This window comes from Nilaparvata lugens, chromosome 5, assembly GCF_014356525.2.
Source record: "Nilaparvata lugens isolate BPH chromosome 5, ASM1435652v1, whole genome shotgun sequence".
Taxonomy (NCBI): Eukaryota; Metazoa; Arthropoda; class Insecta; order Hemiptera; family Delphacidae; genus Nilaparvata; species Nilaparvata lugens.
The window spans coordinates 32,070,094-32,090,798 of record NC_052508.1 but is presented as its reverse complement, the minus strand read 5'-3'; the positions used below and the strand labels follow the sequence as shown (position 1 = coordinate 32,090,798).

General features: G+C 34.0%; 1 protein-coding gene across 1 annotated transcript in view; it reads right to left on the bottom strand.

Moving 5' to 3' along the window:
- Positions 1-16,395, bottom strand: part of LOC111046238 (ATP-binding cassette sub-family G member 4) — a 46,290-nt gene extending 29,895 nt beyond the window's left edge. Inside the window, exons 1-2 of the mRNA XM_039429448.1 lie at positions 15,942-16,395; positions 10,422-11,163 (exon numbers count right to left, since the gene is read on the bottom strand). Coding sequence (XP_039285382.1) covers positions 10,422-10,711 — 290 coding nt within the window. The 5' untranslated portion in view covers positions 10,712-11,163; positions 15,942-16,395. The remainder of the gene's footprint in view (positions 1-10,421; positions 11,164-15,941) is intronic.
- Positions 16,396-20,705: the final 4,310 nt, after the last annotated feature.

Sequence of the window (20,705 nt, the reverse complement as noted above, 5' to 3'; positions counted from 1 at the left end):
CGAAGAAGAAGAATAAGGAGGAGGAGGAGGAGAGGAGGAGGAGGAGGAGGAGGAGATGATGAAGAAGAAGAAGAAGAAGAAGAAGAAGAAGAAGAAGAAGAAGAAGAAAGAGAGATGAAAAGATTTTCACACGGTTTTGGTCAGAAGATTCTCTGACACAATTTTCGAACATCATTCCAAATACGGACTCCAAACACAACGCAATAATATTCATTGATGTTAAATAATATAACAAATACAGTATTCACATACAGCAATTTTTCGAAACTATAGATTCTGCTTCATATCTCCATAAAAATCAATAATAATAACTGTTAACCTACAGCCTAAAGTGAGTAGGCTATGTAATGTCTACATAGGCTTCTCGCGAGTGTCTTGCTCATCTTAAATATAGATTTTTCTAGTATTATTTCTAATAAATTAGATTTCTGGATGTCTTATTTTTTTTAAATCAAGAGTAACATCTCAGGATCTCAGTAGAGTAGACTGCAACTTTTGTCCAGGTGGAACGGTGAGTTCAAAAGAGTAGGCCAGATCCTGAATGTTGAAGAATTAGTTCTTGTAAAAATTGGAGTCTCCTCGCTCAAACATTCGTAATCGATACTTTTGAATACATTTACTAGATTATATAACTTCGTTGCAGAGAACCCCGAAATTCATAGTCACGTAAAACTCCTGGATGCTATTATAACAACTTGAAAGAGTAGCCTATATTTTACATCTAAATGTCATCGATAGTTGGTAGAAACACGCTTTGAAACACTATTGAAGGATATTTAGTCTCAATGTACTTTTGGTAGTCGTCTTGTCCAATCAGGTGCCTGCATCTCAAGTTGTAAGAGTTTTCTAGAATATTCTACAAAGTCAAGAACCCACTGAATATCCTTCCTGTAGTAACCTTGACAGAGATTCTGATGTAACCTGGGCATTATCTAACTATTCCAGTTTCCGAAGAAAACGGAAATCATCGTATCGTCTATGGTCCACTTATTTAGTCACGTAGTCCGATATAGGCTACTGTCTCCATTAATACGGTATTCTATTAATAGATTCAATATTTGTAATATTTTGAATTTCAAATTATGGGGTGAGTGTCATCCTGTCATCCACCCACATGTAAAAGAGAAAGGAAGACTTAGAAAGCAACTTCACTAGTTCTCAGCTCAACGGAATAGTGTAAAAGTAAGCTCTGTCTTTATCATCAAGTTTTCCTTTAAGTTCTGTTAAAGTTTGTTGAATAGGCCTACTTATTGATACTGTGGGACTTTTCCATAATTAAAAAACATTGATTATATACTTGATTTCTCATTGAATTGATTGAAGTGGAATTAACAATGTAGAATCAGTGTTTTTTTAATAAAATGTTGTCTTGAAATGTTTAGCCTTCACCTTCCAGGTTCCAGCATACCGTACAGTACTCTCTTTCTATTCTGTATTTTTTCTATAACAAGAATCATTATTTATTAAAATATAAATACTAAAAATATGAAATACGAAATATGTTCAGAATGAATAAAAATGCAGAACTTACATTTATTTTCTTCAAATTATTAATCCGAATTTCTTATTTCACAATTAATTTTCATTTGAATTACTTCTCTGTCAGGGGTGAGGCGTCCGGTCATCTCTGGATTCGCCGATGACTGGACAGAAATTGATATGTAATGTTGTTTATATTATTAAATTGAAAATATTTAAAATTGATACAAAAAAGGTGAAGATACCAAAAGAGAAACGTTTTTTTTGCGAGCGCGCCAAGTTAATTTGAATAAAGTGGACTACGGCATCATCAGTTCCATCCGTTCAATGTGATTCTCAGAAATATGCGATCTCAATAATGTTATTTAGCATTGGTTACCACCACTCTTCTGCATCATCACTCTCCTTCTCCCCGTAAATGAAGGTGGAGTGAACGGTCAAAGACATAGCTATTTTCTGCGATTCCTCTGTTCCGCACCAGTGTTGCAAATCGTACGATAATTACTCTGTTTGCAATTTTTTATTGATAATTATTATTATTATTTTCTGGAAATACTTTTGAAAATAATTTAGAACTGAAAATTTAGTGAAGTGAACAACTACAAGGCTTAACCTATTTCGGACTATGTGTAACCTTATCTAAATTTGGGAGAGGAATAGCACAAGGTTACCTTATTTTTTCTCCCCCTGTCAGTTTTGATGATGTACTTGTTGTAAGAATCAATAAATAATTTCATTTCAACTTTGAAATCAATTTCAATTATTGAGGGCCAGTATTCGAGCTTGAGATTTGCCAAGTTCTAGACTTTTCAACTCTAGGATTTTGAATAGTAAGCTTGTCTTATACTAGATGTTATCTTGCTCTATAAATAATCGTCCAAAATGAAACATTATCTTTCAAGTAGTAGAGGGGGGTGCAGGTTTCATTCAAACTTTCATCTGAATTGTTCTTGGAGATGACAGAGCCAAAAAGTCACGCCTCGCCCCTGTTCTCTCTCTTGTCTCCGTTGTCTCTACTCTTGCAAGAGAATCAGCTCTGTACAAAACTATTTGTTATCAAATTTTCCAGTTTTGATAACGATAGCGTTAGGTATACGGTTTCAATTTTCACAGAATTTCCTCACGGGCTTAGTTGAGACAGACGGGTCTTATTTCTGAATTCAACGGAACGGATAGTGAACAATAACCGAATTAGCAATTATAAATGGCTATTATCAAAAATACAAATGATTCGAATATTAGCATTCAATATTAAAATTTGTCCTCGTTGTTAAATTTCCATATTCGAGATGATTACCAAAATACATGATAACGTTATTGAATCATAGGGAAAAATCGCAATACTCATTAGGTAGTTTATGTGGAAAAATATATCATTATTTATTTTTCTCATATTCGAGATTTATTATAAAAAAACATTATAAAGTATTATCTTCAACAAGATAAAAATCCTCAGGTTAAAAGCTTCATTTTATCATTTATTTATTCCAGTCACTACTAATATATTTGCAAACAAGAACAACCAATATCCGATTAATCTTACTCCAATAATTTTAATATTTTCCAAGTAAATTGCACTGCAAAATTAAATTTTAAAACGAGATACTTGCGCATTTTCTCTAATAATCAACTTTTCATGTTCACTAATTGATTTCCACTGCATTCCCTCCTTAGTCGATATCTTAAATAGATATTTAAGGGATATTTGATGACAATCATTTTATCATCATGTTAATGGGAATAGTATAATAGAGAATATAATATCCTTCTACTGAATCGTCAAGATTAACTTCTATCAATAGATGTGTCACCTTCCATTAATTATTTTTCAATTGCGGTTAATTCAACATTATAATACAGTCACACTAATTTGGTTCTAAATTCTTTAATCAACGTCGTCCACTTGTACTTTTGAAATAAAAGAATGTATAAGCTTTCTCAAAAACATGAACAGTCAATAGCTTTTGAAACATTTCCGCATTTCATTTCCGCTATAAAAAAACCACCTAAATAATGTCCATCTACTAAGGCCCGCCGCAAAGTAGACCCACGCTAATCCACGAAAAGCAACCCACGCCGTGGGATGTTTTGTAAACCATAGAATTATTCATAATCAATCAGCAGACAAGTGGATTATTCATTGCATGTATTACACAGATGACTGGAGAAGCCTAATTTGGCGTTCGGTGAACTATTCGTCTTGATATTTGCCGATTAAGGAGCACACATCTACTAACACACATGCGTGGTTTCCCGAGCACTTGCTCGTTTTAGGAATAGCAAATACTCGTCAACTGGATGTCATCTACTGTCAACATGAAACAGCTGTTATGTAGCCTAGCTAAGGTGAACGTGATATTTTCGAGCTCAAAATTTAAGTGGTTTTTTCTTTTGTGAATTTAAAGTTTGTTTCATGTTTTTACAAAAGTTTTACTATCAATCTATCCGAATTTTAAATTGTTTAATTCTAATCTATATTCTCAGATTGTGATTTGGTGTAGAAAATTGAAATGGACATAGGCCTAACCTATGTATATTTGGACAATTTGAAACTAAATTAGGAAATTGAAAAAGTTTTGGGCAATAGCCTGTTTTTTTTCTTTTCCGATCATTGTATTCTTTGTGCTAACCTAATAAATAAATAAACATGTATCTCGATATTGAAGGTGCTCTTCTTGCTTATCCTGCTTTTATAAATAAACCAAACTAACCCTATGTACCCCAGTCAATAACTATATAGACATAAAATACCCTAGAATTTTAACTTCAATTGATTAAAAATAATTATTTGTAGAAATTTTTAAAACATTTAAATAATTTAGTAATCTGGACGCGACTGGTTATTATCTAGTTTTCATCAAGATTTGAATTATTCATTAACTAGAAGGTAACTCGTGCTCCGCAAGGGTCTATTTTAAAAGTTGACAAAATGAAAACTTGAGCAAGTAGAATCTTGAAGAGCTTGAAGTGGGCCTGAAACCATCATCGGTTAATTATATGCAAAATTTCAAGTTAATTTCAGTCCAGTAGTTTAGGCATGATTATGCATCAAACATAATTCTTCTATCCCCTATGTGTAGAAGCCAGTTTTTTCCTTTATTATAGGCTAATATGGATAAGTTCTTCAACTTGGTACTAACATTAATAAAGTGACAAAACTCAAATCTTGTTTAGAAACCTTCCTCAACTTGCCAACCTTACAAAATTGAACTGGGTATTAATTGACCGAGCGAAGTGAGGTCTAAGATTCAAGTCGACGGTTTGGCATTTCTCTTAATGTTTAAATGTTTATATGTTGCGCATTTACGGCGAAACGCGGTAATAGATTTTCATGAAATTTGACAGGTATGTTCCTTTTTAAATTGCGCGTCGACGTATATACAAGTAGGTTTTTGGAAATTTTGCATTTCAAGGATAATATAAAAGGAAAAAGGAGCCTCTTTCATATGTCAATATTAGAGTAAAAATCAGGCTATAGAATTATTCATCATAAATCAGCTGTCAAGTTGATTATAAATTGCATGCCATGATGCATGCGATTCAATATCTCAATGTAACTTGGTAAAAAATCAACAGCTGTGTAGACTATAAATTGCAGGCCTCATTGCATGCCTCATTGAATGCAATTTTTATGCACTTTTAAATAGGATGCAAAGAACTTGATATTATAACAGCTTGTCTGGGCGCCTAGATGTCTTCTGGTTTTCTCGCGCTAAATTCCAGAAAGCGTTAAATTAAATTTTGTGTAAGCATGATCTGATCAAATAAATAGTTGGTATATCAGTGTGGATTTGCTTCTGGTTTGGGACGTCGTTCAGTTATAAATGTTATTTATTCTATTCATAAAATTTTTGTTCATAATTTGTTATTATATTCTTTAATTTTTATAAATTTTGAATTCTCAATTTGTTTTATTTTTACTTTTTTCATAAGTATTTGAAATCTTTGTATTTTTCATTTTTGAATTGGGTGGTATTAAGTCTATTGTTGTTTGTATTATTTATTATTGTATAAGTTCGTATTATTCTTATATATTTTTTTCATTTCTATCTGTACAATGTTTATTGTTAAGAAGACATATTTGGGGAAACCCGTTGTCTCCATTGTGAATAAATAAAAAAATAAATGAACTATTAATTGCGTGCAATAGCGCATGCAATTAATAACTAAAATAACATAGTATTGTCTCTTGAACTTTTTCTGCTTTGAACTTGGCCTGTCCTGATGCCAGTATGTCTTAAAGGAGATTAGTTTTTGATGTTAGTATTTTTACACCAACCCCAACAGCCATTAGCCGTTTTCACACCGATATCTCGCCGACACGACAGACAGGATTTACTCTGATGGACAGCCTAAGAGGAGGCTGCGGTTTATAACTGCGCGAGTTCTACTGTTCACAGAACTACTAGTTTAGCTACCAATTTATTTTAACCATCTGTTCCGGAGAGGTAGTATCTCTAGATTATAGTTCAATATTAACATATGTTATGTACATTTCACATGAACATTCGTCTACTTTGATGTGTGCAAAAGTCTCACACCGACCGGGAAAACAACGAGCACGAATGTTCACTGCTTGCCGAATACCAAACATCCATCCACACTACTCGAGGTTCGGCGAGTATGCTCGATGTTCGCCGAATGCCGCATGTCTGGAGCCGGCTGAAACTACGAGCACGAATGTTCGCTGCTTGTTGAATAGACAAACATTCATCCACACACTACCAGCGATTCGGCGAGTCGCTGCTCGGTGTTTGCCGAATGATGCATGTCTGGAGCCGGCTTTACTATAAGTTGGATAACAATAAACTCATCATTCACATCCATCCATAATAATCTCTTCTATTAGCCATCAAAAAGTTTGGGACTTGAAAAAACTGTTTCCTCACATCGATTCTATTAGAAAAGCAATTAACATGAATTTATACCTCAAATAAAATTATGGCTTTGAAAGTCATTGAAATGATAGCCCTGTGCATGAGTAAATTTTTTTCTAGATCTTTATAGCCTCGTGCTCATAAATTAATATTCCTCAGATTGAATTTATAATCAATAATAATAATTCATTTCTTCTTCTCTTATTTTTTTCTTTTCTTGTCTCCCGGAATCCCAACTACCTTGTTTCAAGTCTCTCATTACAGAAGTATTTTTAATAAATTTATTCAATATTGTTGCACGTGAATAATAAAAGAAATAGATGGACCCGTCCAATAAAGAGGACTACGATAGTATGGCCTTGGTATTACTGGTTTTCACATGGCAGGAAAAACAGATGGTACACTGAATCACATAGCGCATGAAAATAATGTTTGAAGACCCACTCACTCAAGAGATGGTGTGAAGCTGCACATGAAGTATCATTAGTAGATTCGCATGCGAGGAACAACCTTGAATAATCATCTCCCTAGATTTATAGGGTGAACTCAGGTCTATTCCAGATATCTATATTGATTTATTGGAAGATATTCATATGCCTAATATGTTATTGCCTAATTATTATTGTCTGATTATTGCCTAGTTATTATGCCTAATTATTATTATTAATAATAATAATAATTGCGGTAGAGGTATGCTTGTTCAAGAGAGGATGTGTATCAACGTTGATGTCATCAAGATGAAAAAACTACATTCAATCTTATTTTTAGTCATTCTGATTGAAAGATCTTGAGAGCTCATTGAGACATTGATATCCCAATTGATCCTGATATTATCGCAATTTGAAAGTAATTGTCGATGATAATAATAATGAAAACAGTATTTAGGTTCATATGGGAATTGAGGCAACTTCATGATGAATAATTAGATTTTTCTCTGTGGTTTCAAAATTCTCATGATTAATAAATCGCACCTTTCATGAGCATTTTGATTCAGTATCACAGCAGTTCATGAGAAAAGCGATAATAATAATAAGAGGAAGCACCGACAATCTATTTGATATTCACAGAGCACTAGAAGAAGAAACATAAATCTTACGCTTAGGTACCTCATTTTCTATCGAAACAGAAATGTTGTATTTTTCAGATTCCACTATGAGTTAAATAGGTACGGTATGACAGAATACGCTTTGAGTTAAAACGCTTAGAGAAAACACTTTAAAGCAATGACCTTGTCAAGGAAAATCTCTACTGGAAACAATTCTGCCCTTGAATTATATAAAAGGCGTTCAGTCTTCGGTGTTGAACTGTTGATCAAGCTTTACAGTTTTTTAAACAGTAAAATGTGAAATAAATGGATAGACATTATGACGATGAGTTTGGCATTGAATGATAATTTGATGCGATATTACTTTTTTATTCTAAATTAGCTTCTCATTATGGAAGGGGATTCTCCACAAAAATACGTGCTTTCCATTTGATACACTTGTAAAAGCCTTGATAATTTAACACGGTCCAATGTTGAACTAATAGGATCATGGTTCAATCGGGAGTGGAGTGAAAATAGGCCTACGAAGAAAAAGAGAATGAAGACGTTCCTTCAATAAAAGGCCGCGGATTTTGACCAATGAGAAGCCTGCAAATAAAAGCCTCTCAAATGCCAAAAATATGGTGGTAAATTGGACTTTAAGAGGCCTGCTAATTGCACAAATGATAGAACAAATAATACGATGCCACTGGTTCTGTAAAAAGGAATCCAGCTCATCAAATACCAGAAATCCAACCAATTAGTAGCTAGTCAATCAAATTATTGAAAATGAACAAGATATAGAAAATAAGACAAACATATAAATGAGGAATGATCTTTCAGTCAACAAGCGATGAACTACCTCATTTTGGGAATTTGGTCAGTAAGAAACTGTAACCAATAGGGGAATGCAGTCAGTAAAATTCTAATTCTATTCTAAAATGTTCTGGAATTAAAGCTAATAAAAAACCAGAGTGGAATACTGGTATCTCTGATACTGGTAAATATACTAGTAGGTAGTATGGTAGTACGGTTCTCTATTGAATCGGATCCATCTGGAACTGTTCAGATAAGTTCTGAATCTATTGTTCTTTCTTTTTACCTATTTATTGAATATTTTCACAAGAAACTTTAACCTATTTTAGTAGGGTGGATGGAGGGTTTAAAAAATTTGACAGAGTTTGGACATCTAATGGGAATCCTAAAAATTTAGAAACTCTCCAATTAGCTAGAACATTCTCAAAGTCCTTTTTACGTGTGCAATTTTTATCTATGAATTTATTCGTTTTGAATTGCAAGAAGAATTAAATTACCTATAATCTTTGCGAAGCGATGATGTCCTATCGACCAAACTATGTAATCTACTCCAGCCCATGTATGAAACACTGGAAGCTATTTCAAGCATTGCTCTTAGTTTATCGCTACGTCGAGCATTTGACCTAAAAAGCAGTACGGTATAGTAATAATGTTCATTTAGAAGGCGCAAGTTTATCGCATTGTTGCCACATTGCCAGGATGCTGACAGATTGCATGTGGGTCTTTGCTGCAGTATTAGTGTTAGTTGTTGGTATTCTTGGTTGCCTACTGTAAACATTCTCTTGTTTCAATGTACAAGTACAAGTGCGGTTGTGGGAGTATGTACTAACAAGGCCCAGACTATCCATGTATATTTCTGTACACTATCTCTAAGCTGCCTTGCTAAATTCTACAGTTTTCCATGTGAAATCACTTTGTCAATTTGTTACTCTATTAATTTCATTACTACAATTTACACTTTTCTACAAAAGAGTTCTGGTATATTGTCACTCAATTTCAATTTCATAATATTTATAATGTTGGAAAAGTTTCATTTTCAAGACGTTTTTCAACTTTTCGTTAGAATTAAGAAAGAATTAACGTTCTTTAAAAAACATAATTTTTACCACGCATGAAATATTATCCAACAAAGATTTTCGCAATGTAGCAATGAGAGTTCTGATCCACATTTTGAAAATCTGGTACTGGTATACGAGCTACAAAGCTCGTACGATTGATTTATTCCAACTCAATTAAAATGAAATTTTACAATGAAGTAGAAGCCTCATTTCTCTCCACTTTCATAGATTCTTCAAGAAGATCACTTGAAAAATTGCAAGATGTGTACAAGAATTGGTTCAGAAGCCCCAAAACTGTCACTCATCCACTCATCTCTCCCCATCATTATATCACTCATTCTCTCTCTCTCTCCCTCACTCCCGGTCATGTGTTCATGGGAAACATATTATTTTACATCATTTTCAGAAAATCGACAATTATATGTTGATACACCGCCGATTTATGTAATTACATCACAATATTATTGTGGAAGTGATAACCCTTAAAATGGGAGTAGCAGGTGCATCGAGTTCAACTTACCTTTTCAATAGCTTAGGCTATCAGCGCAACCACGAACCACGAAGCCAAATCGCTTCCCAATCATCAAGAAACTCTCAAGTCCATAGGTTAAAATGATCTTCAAGTAATCACTCTTTGAGTGTAATCGCTAGAACGTAACTTGGATTTTGTTTTGTTATACACATCAATAAAGAAATTTAAATCTAAATAACTGCGTTTCCATTATTATGATCATCTGAATAATTGTAATCTTCACAAAAAATGGAATCTAATGTAATCCATCACCCCTTAGGATACGAACAGAACGGTCAGGTCGATATTCAGATTTCAGTGTAAGTCGCGATCGCGATCCTTCATGTAACACAAACACATTTTGTAAGGCATGGAAGTATGAGCATTACGGTTACATCTCGATTTCCGTTCACCAGGATGACATTCCGATCAATTCATATTCACATATTCCATATATATATATTCCATATTTCATATTCCATATTGACATTCCTTTCCCAATCATTCATAGTTGAGAATGATTGTATCTATTAATGAATAAATAAATAAATTTTTATTATCAACAACAACTGATTAGTGGTATTGATCAAAACTGAAATCTACATCGCGACCTACTCGTTCTGTTCGCAAATTCACACGTGTAAGCCTAAAGATCATGTGGTATTATTCTCAGGCAAAAAAAGAAAGTGTAAATAGAGGACTGACCAGCTGTGTAAGAGAGGTCCTGGAACTCGATGTCGACAGCGGGTCGCTTGGCCATTCTGGTGAGCGTGGTCAGTCCGAGCCGGGTTGGAATCCTTGTGACGGGTACGGGTGGATGACGGCTGGCAGTCGCTAGTGCCCCCTTGGTGACCCTTTCGCCGCTGTACCCCGCTAACGGCTCCTCTCCTGGACATGGCAAAACTTCAACAATATTCTCCAATGCTGATGATGTGGACGCTGTCATTTTAACACTTTTCTAAATATCAAACTATTGGCAAGTCTAATGCAGAAGATATGTGCAGCTTCAGAACTACTATATTTAGTTCAGAATAAATTTAAATGTCATGGATTTCAATCTCCCAATTTTTCAACAATAATAATTCTGGACCCATCAAACAAGGAAGCAAATTCAACAGTCACATTGATTGTAAACACCCAAAATATCGTTTCTTTATTCTGGAGTGTTTTTTAGTTTTCATTAACTTTGAAGAATAAACTAGATTCAGTTGTCATAGTTTCTCAATTTCTGGATAAATGTATTGGAAACAAACGACAGTTTCAATAGTCAAACTAGCACTTCGATAATGAATTGCTATCACTCGAACACACCTCGAACAGTTCCCATTGATAACAATAATAAACAACTATGAATCACTGCAGCTATCTATTATTTTAAAAAACGTACTTCAGCTGTAACTTTCGCACGAAATTGAAATCGGTATTCTGTTTTCTAGATGTTTCATGAGTGGATTCATGTCAATGTCTTAATAGAATGTGATATTTCATTCTTTTTCTAACCTGAGTCCTAAAATAGTATGTGAAACCCGGATATTAAAGATCAATGAACTCAGTTTTAGGAGTGATCCGATCCACTGGAAATTTTATTTTATCTGTTGTTCTCAAATTTAATTTGTGACATGTTCAATTACTGTTTAAAACTATCAAGTCATTCACTGACACCTCAAGTGATTCTATTTTATAAGATCCAATTCATCTGCAATTTTTCAATGCTGATGATTAATTTGACCTCAAATTGAAATTGAATCAACTGTCCAAGAGCAATTTTGATTGTTTCTATCTCCAAAATATGGTTGTCATATCGTCATATTGTGTACTTTGAATTTTTGAGTATTTTTTTAGAAGTGGAAATTCAAGTTATTTTTACTTCATCTGATTTCCAAGTTCGAGATCGAACATTGCACTAATGTAATCATGTTTTGTGATGGTTTCATTTGACAAGGAAGACGATAATTCTAACCATCCCAAGAAGTTTTTTCTGTCAGTGTCAAGAAATTGATTACATAAGAAATAAAACTATAGAACGGTACGGTCAATGTCATTCCATACGTATTATCGTAGTGTTTAGGTAAATTATGTCCAACAAGAAAAGTTTTTCCTGATGTTGCAGTCCACTTCAGTGGTTTGCATCTGTCTTCAATTATTGTATCCAGTCTTTCAAACACTTCATCCTCCCATCTTCTATGAAAAAAGTTATCCTAGCTCAATCAAAATAGATGATCTCGAACTCCATATCAATCACTTTTTATATCTATCACCTCTTTTCCTCTCCCATCTGATATGAAGTTCACAACTACAGATCTTTTACTTATATTCTACTCTAATCATTTCAACCATATTAATTGTTAGGTCTATTCTATATAAAAATATATGTATTAATTCATCTAAATTATAACAACTGCTCCGTCGAAGCTTTGAATTCCAAAAAGCTTTTGATGTGAACTCAATTCGAAACACATCTCGATATGCATCACAAAGAAAACCCCGAATTGCATAATACAGTACTATATTGACCGGAGTCGTCACAACTGCGCTGTTCAATCATCCACGTGACTCTTGTTATTTTAATGATGTACTATTGGCCCAGTTACCACGAAAATGATATTCCATTTCCCCACATTATACCGTTCACTTTGATGACCAGTTTTGACCTTTGAAAAAGACAAAGAAGAAAGTTACTTTAGAAGTCTCGTGTCAATTCTGATTCAAGTTTACAACGATTTGACGATTCAATAACGGTCTTTCGAAACTGAGCAAAGACTACAAACAGTTTTTATTCTTAAATTACCGATTAGTCATAATAATACACGACCTGCGGTACCGGACCAAAATTATTCATAGAAATATAAAATGTAATTATTACTCCTTCCAATTTCAATTTTCAACTCAAGAAAATAAGACAAAAACAAGTTCCACTAATCTTGATATTCAATGAAAAGAAATGTATTTTTAAGAAAGAAAAATATTTTTGGGCGGATTCATGTTGGGGTGATGGGGAGGGGGGTTGTAAAGCAACCACTGTCTACTTTTCTGTCTGATTACTGATTACTTCTGTTTTTCATGACTTCATGAATATATTTTCCTGGATAGATAATTCATTTATAAAATTATATATAGGCTTAGCAAGGGCAAGGGAGATCAACAAATTTTTCGAGAGAAAGAATACGAGTTAAAATGCGTGTTGGTTCACTTCAAATAATACATAAAAGATCTACAAGCGAATCTCTTTCAAAAATTTTGACCGGGATTCACTTGTAGAAATATTGCAAAAAGGATCTGGAAATGGCAATATCATTCGTGTGCGTTTAATATGAAATACGTAATTGCATGCTATCAAGTTCATGAGCGAAAGCCTCCAGTAGAAAGTACCTATAAATAATGACTTAGTGTGAGAGAGTGTACTGATTGCTTGGATTTCTAATTCTTCACTGCTTTCTGGGACAGAATCATAGTGATTCAATAAGGCAGAGAAAGAAAGGAAGTGAGTGAGAATGAGAAAAAAGTGCTAAAATAATATGAAAATGTCATGCTGCTAAACGACTTCTGTAAATTAGGTGTTTTCTGTATCAAAAAGAAAGATTTGTTGTTTATAGCTTTTTTCTTGGATGGAACGGACACAAAAAACGATTAAAATAACCGAATTCACTTGTTGAGCATGTACTATATAGATTTAAAAAAACCAATTACTTTTAGATGTTCTTGTTAATGACAAAACTTGCTCCTCGTGGTGATTCATTGATTTTGTGATTGTTTTAAAAGATTGCGAACATTGAAAGCTTGAAAGGAATTCAAATTGAATTTCAAGTGGTCATTAAGTTCGATTCTGCAAAAATCCGTGATTTCCTTTTGAGCTGAGATTCCTTTATTTGATTGTTTCTTTGACGTTAGTTTTTGGCTTTTTCGATTGTTGGAACAAAAAATTTTTGAGTGAAAAGTTTTTTTACCAAGTTTATCTTGCATGTCGTATAAAAGTAGAGATCCCTTATCCCTTCAAGCCAATTCATTAATAATGCAATGCACTCTAAAATAACTAACTCTTTATAGTTTTTTCTGCTTTATGGCTTCGGCTAATTTTACTTCAATTGTAAATATTTAAATGGAAGTTGACGAGAGGTTTCATTCTGTTACCAGGATGATTTCAATAAACATCATCATCTCGAACCTGATAAGCATGTTCTTCTAGTTTAAGTTGTTCATTTTTGCGAAAGGTCTAATGTAAAATACAGAACTATGTATTACCATGGAGTAAAGATACTGTTAAATTTACTTGTCTCTGGTATCACTATAATACATTATCTTGCGTATACCGCGGTATTGATTATGCTTGTGATTAACATCAGATCTTCTTCGAGTTCTCATAAAGCATAGAATTTTTAATCTGTATTGAAAGCACAATAGAATTTTCAGATTGATATCCTATTATTATTATTATTATTATTGAATAATTATTTTTCTAATAACTATAAAATGTCAACTCAAGATTGACAAATATTTTTACTTTCCTTGCCCTATTACCATAGGTAAGGAAAGTATTGCTTTCCAAAAAAATTAAGGTACACCGATTTCAAGTTTTCTATACGTTTCAAGGTCCACCGAGTCCAAAAACATGATTTTTGGGTGTGTGTGTGTGGTGTGTGTGTGTGTGTGTGTGTGTGTGTGGTGTGGTGTGTGTGTGTGTGTGTGTGTGTGTGTGTGTGTGTGTGGTGTGTGTGTGTGTGTGTTGTGTGTGTGTGTGTGTGTGTGTGTGTGGTGTGTGTGTGTGTGTGGTGGTGTGTGTGTGTTGTGTGTGTGTGTGTGTGTGTGTGTGTGTGTTGTGTGGTGTGTGTGTGTGTGTGTGTGTGTGTGTGTTGTGTGTGTGTGTGTGTGTGTGTGGTGTGTGTGTGTGGTGGGTGTGTGTGTGTGTGTGTGTGTGTGTGGTGTGTGTGTGTGTGTGTGTGTGTGTGTAGCCTCCTTCTCGTGCATGAGGTACGGTAGGTAGGTAGCGCAGTTCTTAGAAAGAACACATATTCGAGATATTTAATCTATAGAACAGCAGTTTTGACGACTTTTGAGAAATATCATCGAATTTCACAATTTACACAAAGGAAAAAGTACTCTGAAAACAATTATATATACAGATATTCAGTAGTCTGATCGTAGTGTCAAATATGTTGCTGCCAATCGTCATTATGTTATTCCCCTAAATTATTCTCCTTTAAGAATGGGGCTTATAAGTTCAATGAGCAAGGAAAGTTGTGTGAGTGCGCCACATCAGATTTTTCTTCTGATATGATTTGAATTGAAAATTATTATTTTGGGATCACTGATTGATTATATCAATGTACTATTTCTATGGTTTTTTTAATATAATGTAAAACTTGACTCCTCCAGTCAAACCTTCTTTAGAAGGTTTTGGAGAATTTATAATTCGTCTGGTTTATAATATTTGAAATTTTCCACTTAAAAGGAATCTTCTTATCTTTTGTCATTCTTGCTTTTTTTTATTATGCTTCATTTGTTTTGTTTGTAAGATTTCTTCTTATAAGTGTATTTTTCATTTTTGTTTGTTATATTTTCTATAATAAACTCCCTTCTTCTGGGGGTACCAGGACGAAGGAAAAAGGAAAAAAAGGAAAATTATTATTATCATTTCATAATTTGTTTTGAGTTTTCACTCATTTTTAGCGGTATACACAGGGATAACATAAAAATGAAAATAGCGGAATAACATAAAGAATAACGATGATGACTCTTATCGGCTTAAATCTTGTTGGCCCTAAACCATCTGCAGCCATTTTCCAAACCTCTGCAAGAATAATTTTATGTTTTCATGGAAAATTGGTAGGCCTACACCAATATCTATGTTGAATCTATATATTTTGTTATGTTATGTTATCTATGTTTTGTTATCTATGTTGAATCTATATGTTGTTATCCATATAATTCTATGACTTTTAATTTTCACCTGTTGCGTAGCACGTGAATAATAATTACATTTATACACTTGCTTGTATGTAGCTGATTAGGATCAATAAATTGCTTCCTAGCTACTTATATAGTAATTTCATACTATTATTTTAACAATGAATCCACTCATAAAAATGTATCCGACTTAATTTATATTTTGTTCAATTTATTGATCGAATTTCCACTAAATTAAAATTAATCCGTTCTCTACTGTAGTCAGCTATACTTACTATAATTATTTTTGAAAACATCAATATTACCTATATAATTTTTTCATACTACATTTGCGATCGAACATTTAAATTCGGAGTATCTCCTCCATGAACTATTCAAGCACAATCCAATAAATTCACCAATCAACCGGCCTACAGTAACATACATACCACTATGACACGCGTTTTTGGTAAACAAATAACTTTTTCTGAGCAAACACTTCGTCTACCACACAGACGCGCGTTTATAAATGAATATTTTCATCGAAAAAAGCAAAAGAGTCGCACCATCAGTCAGATCGTCAGAAAGAAAGTTCTTTCTGTTACAGAAATCTACCGACCGCACACACGCAAGCACGCTGGCACACACTCGCACGACGGGCGCAGTTCTACTGCTTCCCAAACGATGGTTGAACGCTCACTGAAGCAGAGCAGTGCATAGAGCAAAGCAGAAAGCACCGAACGGGGGACTCACCGGTAACAGGGGGCCCACAGACCGGGATACGCCTAGCTGGAAACTCCTCTTTTATTTTTGGTTGCTTCCTTCTCTCTTTCTTTATACTCTATCCTCTCATCGGTGATACGTCAAAGTTCCTCTCTAATTATTTCTCAACATCACTCCATCCCCTCCTCACCAGCTATAATTTTATCTTTCAAATATAGTAACATTATCTCTATTTCTCTACTTTTGTACTTTTCTTTCTTACTTACTTGCACCTCTACTCCACTCTTTCGTGTATGGTGTGCCATTCTATGGTCCGAATAAACTTTTTTCTGGTGGTACGAATGTAGGCCTACAATACGTGTACCACCTAATCCAATCCATCTGTTTAGTTGATCACACTTTATCAATACCGAACTAAAAGTACTAGAAGTTTGATACTGTAGTGTTGTGTCAGTTTAAAACAACAATAGAAGTTGATACTTCTACCTCTTCCTCCACCCTAGAATGATGACAGATCTTCATCGTTGTATCTGAAATAGTTGACAATTTTACTCGGGTCCTCCTTTTCCACACTCTAAACTAGTTCGTCATACTAACCTCCTCCTATGATTATAACCTCCTCCCCCCAAACTGATCACAATCTATTATTCTCTTTCATAATTTTGCTCTCTACAAAACGTCTTTGCTACTACTTATAATTGTTTACTCTCAGCTTTCATGATGAACTCGGCTTGCCTGCTATGACCCCTGGTCCCTTCGAATAAATAGAAGCTCAGTGAAAGTAAATTGATTCATATAATAAAATTGAGGGTATTTTTAGTTACGTTGAGAACTTCATAACAAACCAATGCAACATACAAAAGACCAATGAAAAAGTGGCAATACTGACGTAATTGGGTGACTAATCCCGATTCAATCAGCTGAAACCACCCTCCATTCAACAATTAGAAGCAACCATGCGCAATCAGAATTAGCTACGCTTATTGGCTTTATCATGGTCAATCTGACTCGTTTTGATTTTGGAGACCCAATACTTTGAGCCGTCACTCCACCATCCATCAATATTTCTGTGAAATCTAGCTTTCTTCCTTCCGTTCATTTTTTGATTTTTCCTATTTACAATCTTCGATTGAGATTTATATCCATACTGCAAATATATTGACCGTGTATCAATGTTGCAAATATCTCATAAATAGTCTGTAACAATCTACCAGCATGCAATCAGCAATATATTTATTGAATAATCATTCAATTTCTACATCATTTTCTTCCTCACTACCATAATTTTCTATCTTAATACTCTTCGCCACTTCCTTCTAATCTTCAGTCAAATCTGTTAATTTTGCCACTCTCCTATTCAAAAGATATTTTCTTCTCTTCGGTTATCTTTCTCTAATTGTCTACCATCTTCTCATCTTTTATCCTGCAGTCAAACATCGCCAGTTCCCTATTTTCAGGCAATTGGAGAACAGAGCACGCTAACAGAGGTGGGAAGGAGGGTAGGCTATCATTAAGATGTCTATTATTGTGAAACATGTAGACAGGTGGCAAGATCTGATGACATTTTAAATATAATAGTGTAAGCTATTAAGTGGTATTAAGGTTTCAAGGTTTGTTTGTTTTCATTCGATTCTAGTAGGATTCCATCATTTCAATTCAGAAGAATAAAATTTTATTTCTGCAATTATCTATCTTGGGAATATATTTTTAATATATCTAGCTTGCATGTGAAGAAGAAATAGAATAGGAAAAATGTCATACTGTATTTATATACAAGAAGTTGGTTAGCGATTGGATAAGTAAAAAGTAGGTATGTACCGTAGATTTTAGATGTTGTAATTATCTTAACAATATTAATATACGTTGTATAACTAGATCATAAAAATTTTGAGAACTGAGATATATAGTAATGATGAGTAAAATGGATGAGTTCAATAAATAAAGTGACAGAAACTTCAATAAGCAAAGTTGAATAATATTAAATATGTCAAAACGATAGAACTTGAACTGAAAGAAATTTGTCTATTTGAAAAATTGAGAGTAAAGTCTTGACGAAAAAGATTGTGTACGTGATAACTCACAATACTTGTAAGACAAGGCCAGAGAAGTGGAACATTTAGTAGTGACATTAAATTCTACTTTGTGACCATTAAAAGGTGAAGTGATAATGATCACATGTCACTGAAAATCTCAAGGTTTTTGTGTTGATAGTCAGATGAAGTTGATTTACAAAAACGACTTTTTCATTTTTCTATGGAGGGCAATGTCTGCTTAAGTGCGTGATAATCTGCCATCTGCTGTGTGTAGATAATGAGAAAGGTGATGATCAAGATGCACGAAGAGATACAAATGAGTATAACAAATACATGCAACTAAGATTATTTGAGAAGATACAGTTCAAAACGGTATTAAACAGATGAAATTGAGATTGATTCCAGTCAATTTTCAATAAGAAAATTATCTATTTGAAAAATATTAGCTACATGAATTGGGAAATACTTCATATTTCAGTCTTGGTACTTAACAATATGCTATTGCTTTCAGAGCTAATGAACTCGAGGGAGTCCAAGTCATATCTATTCATATTGTAGAAGATGCTCTCCCTTAAAAAAAGATTGAATTTCTTTCAAAAGAGTAACAAATACTGTTCTATTCCTGAGCTCTTAAAAACTAGGTTATTTGAATATTGTTTCCAATTATAGCTGATATTATCAGATCACATATTAAAGTCGCATTTATCTAATCTGATAGGTGAGGCTACTCGCTATAAAGTAGTGATGCCAATAACCCTCCATAACATTTCATTGAAAATCATAGTCAATTATAAAATTATAATACACATGGCTTGAATTATAGCAAGAAAAATAATCTCATAATAATCTATAGAAATCGTTCAATAGAGTTCTGCTGTCTCTGCTGAGGACAAAAAGAATAGCATTGGTAGCGGTAGGCCTACTTAAGAGTGTCAACTCATTGGCAGGCCGACAATGTGAGAACACTCTAAAAGCAATCGTACTTTCTTTCTGCTCAGCAGAACAGAATTTCAATTGAGAATCATCTAGACAAAATGATGGTTTTCGAAATAACATTTCTCTCAGGAATATCGTGATTTAATATATTTACCTCAGGTTCCAATTGATTTGGAAAATCAAATTTTCCTATTGGTTTGGAAGGTATTTTGTTCAAGATACAGCATTTGTCTGCAGTACCTGAAAATAAAATTTATCATCAGTTAGAACATTATTTAGAATATTTGAAGCATAGAATATATAGAGCATAGAAGCATATATAGAAATTGTTTACTGAGCAGAGGTTACCCTACACCTTTTATGAGAATTATACTATTCGGTATGCAACCTACTGGATTATTCTCGTAAGACCCTACAACTATTGAGCAATGTCAGTTCTGTGTTAAGACTATGTCTAACTAGCATCAAGTGATTATAGTAATAGAATTCAACAAGTTCAAGTTTCGGCCGATATTTTTATTGACTAATATTAGTTAAAAACCTAAAATGGTGAATACTATGGATAATCAAGAAGTTGGATGCGATATCACTTGAGCAATCGAGAAAACTTATAGCATAGCATTTTGCTTGTGCATGGGTAATAGAAAGTGAGCGGGGATGACAAACGTCATGAGAGATGACAAACGTCCATGATGAGATGACAAACGTCTATGCCTACCAGCGGGACTCGAATCCACGACCAGGGGATACCGGTGGGATTCGAACCCTCGACCAGGGGATAGCGCTAGCAGACTGAAGGGGGTAACGCCCTAGTCATCTCGGCTATCCTGGCCTAGCCATAGTTGAGCAACAAGTGTGAAAGCCTGCCACTCCAATCATGCTCCTTTATTATAAGAGAGCAAAATTGGAATTAATTGTTGCACTCAACAGTGGATAAAAAATTATGTTTCATATTTGCAATACATTTGCTTAAATTTTAATTCATTCATTATTTTGAGATATGAATTTCCATTAACTGCTGAAAGTGGAGGTTACGTCATGTAACTTCTAGTAGCTTCAAGTAATTTCTAGTAGTGCTAGATAACTCCATTCGAATTTCTAACATCAAATCTCTTCCAAAAATCTTCTCAACCTACTAACCTCGATCCAAGTCAAAACATACTTTTTAAATCTGAAGAAAATAATTATCTGGTCATGCATTTAAACAAATCATGCAGAGTGGACACACACGTAATTAATTGACCCGCAATAACGAGTCAACTCCAGATCTGAATTGAAGCCCGCGGTGGTAATTTGATTGATCTTTAGCTCGATAGACGGAAATCAGTCACAATAAAAGCCTGAACACTGTCACAACTAGGAACACTC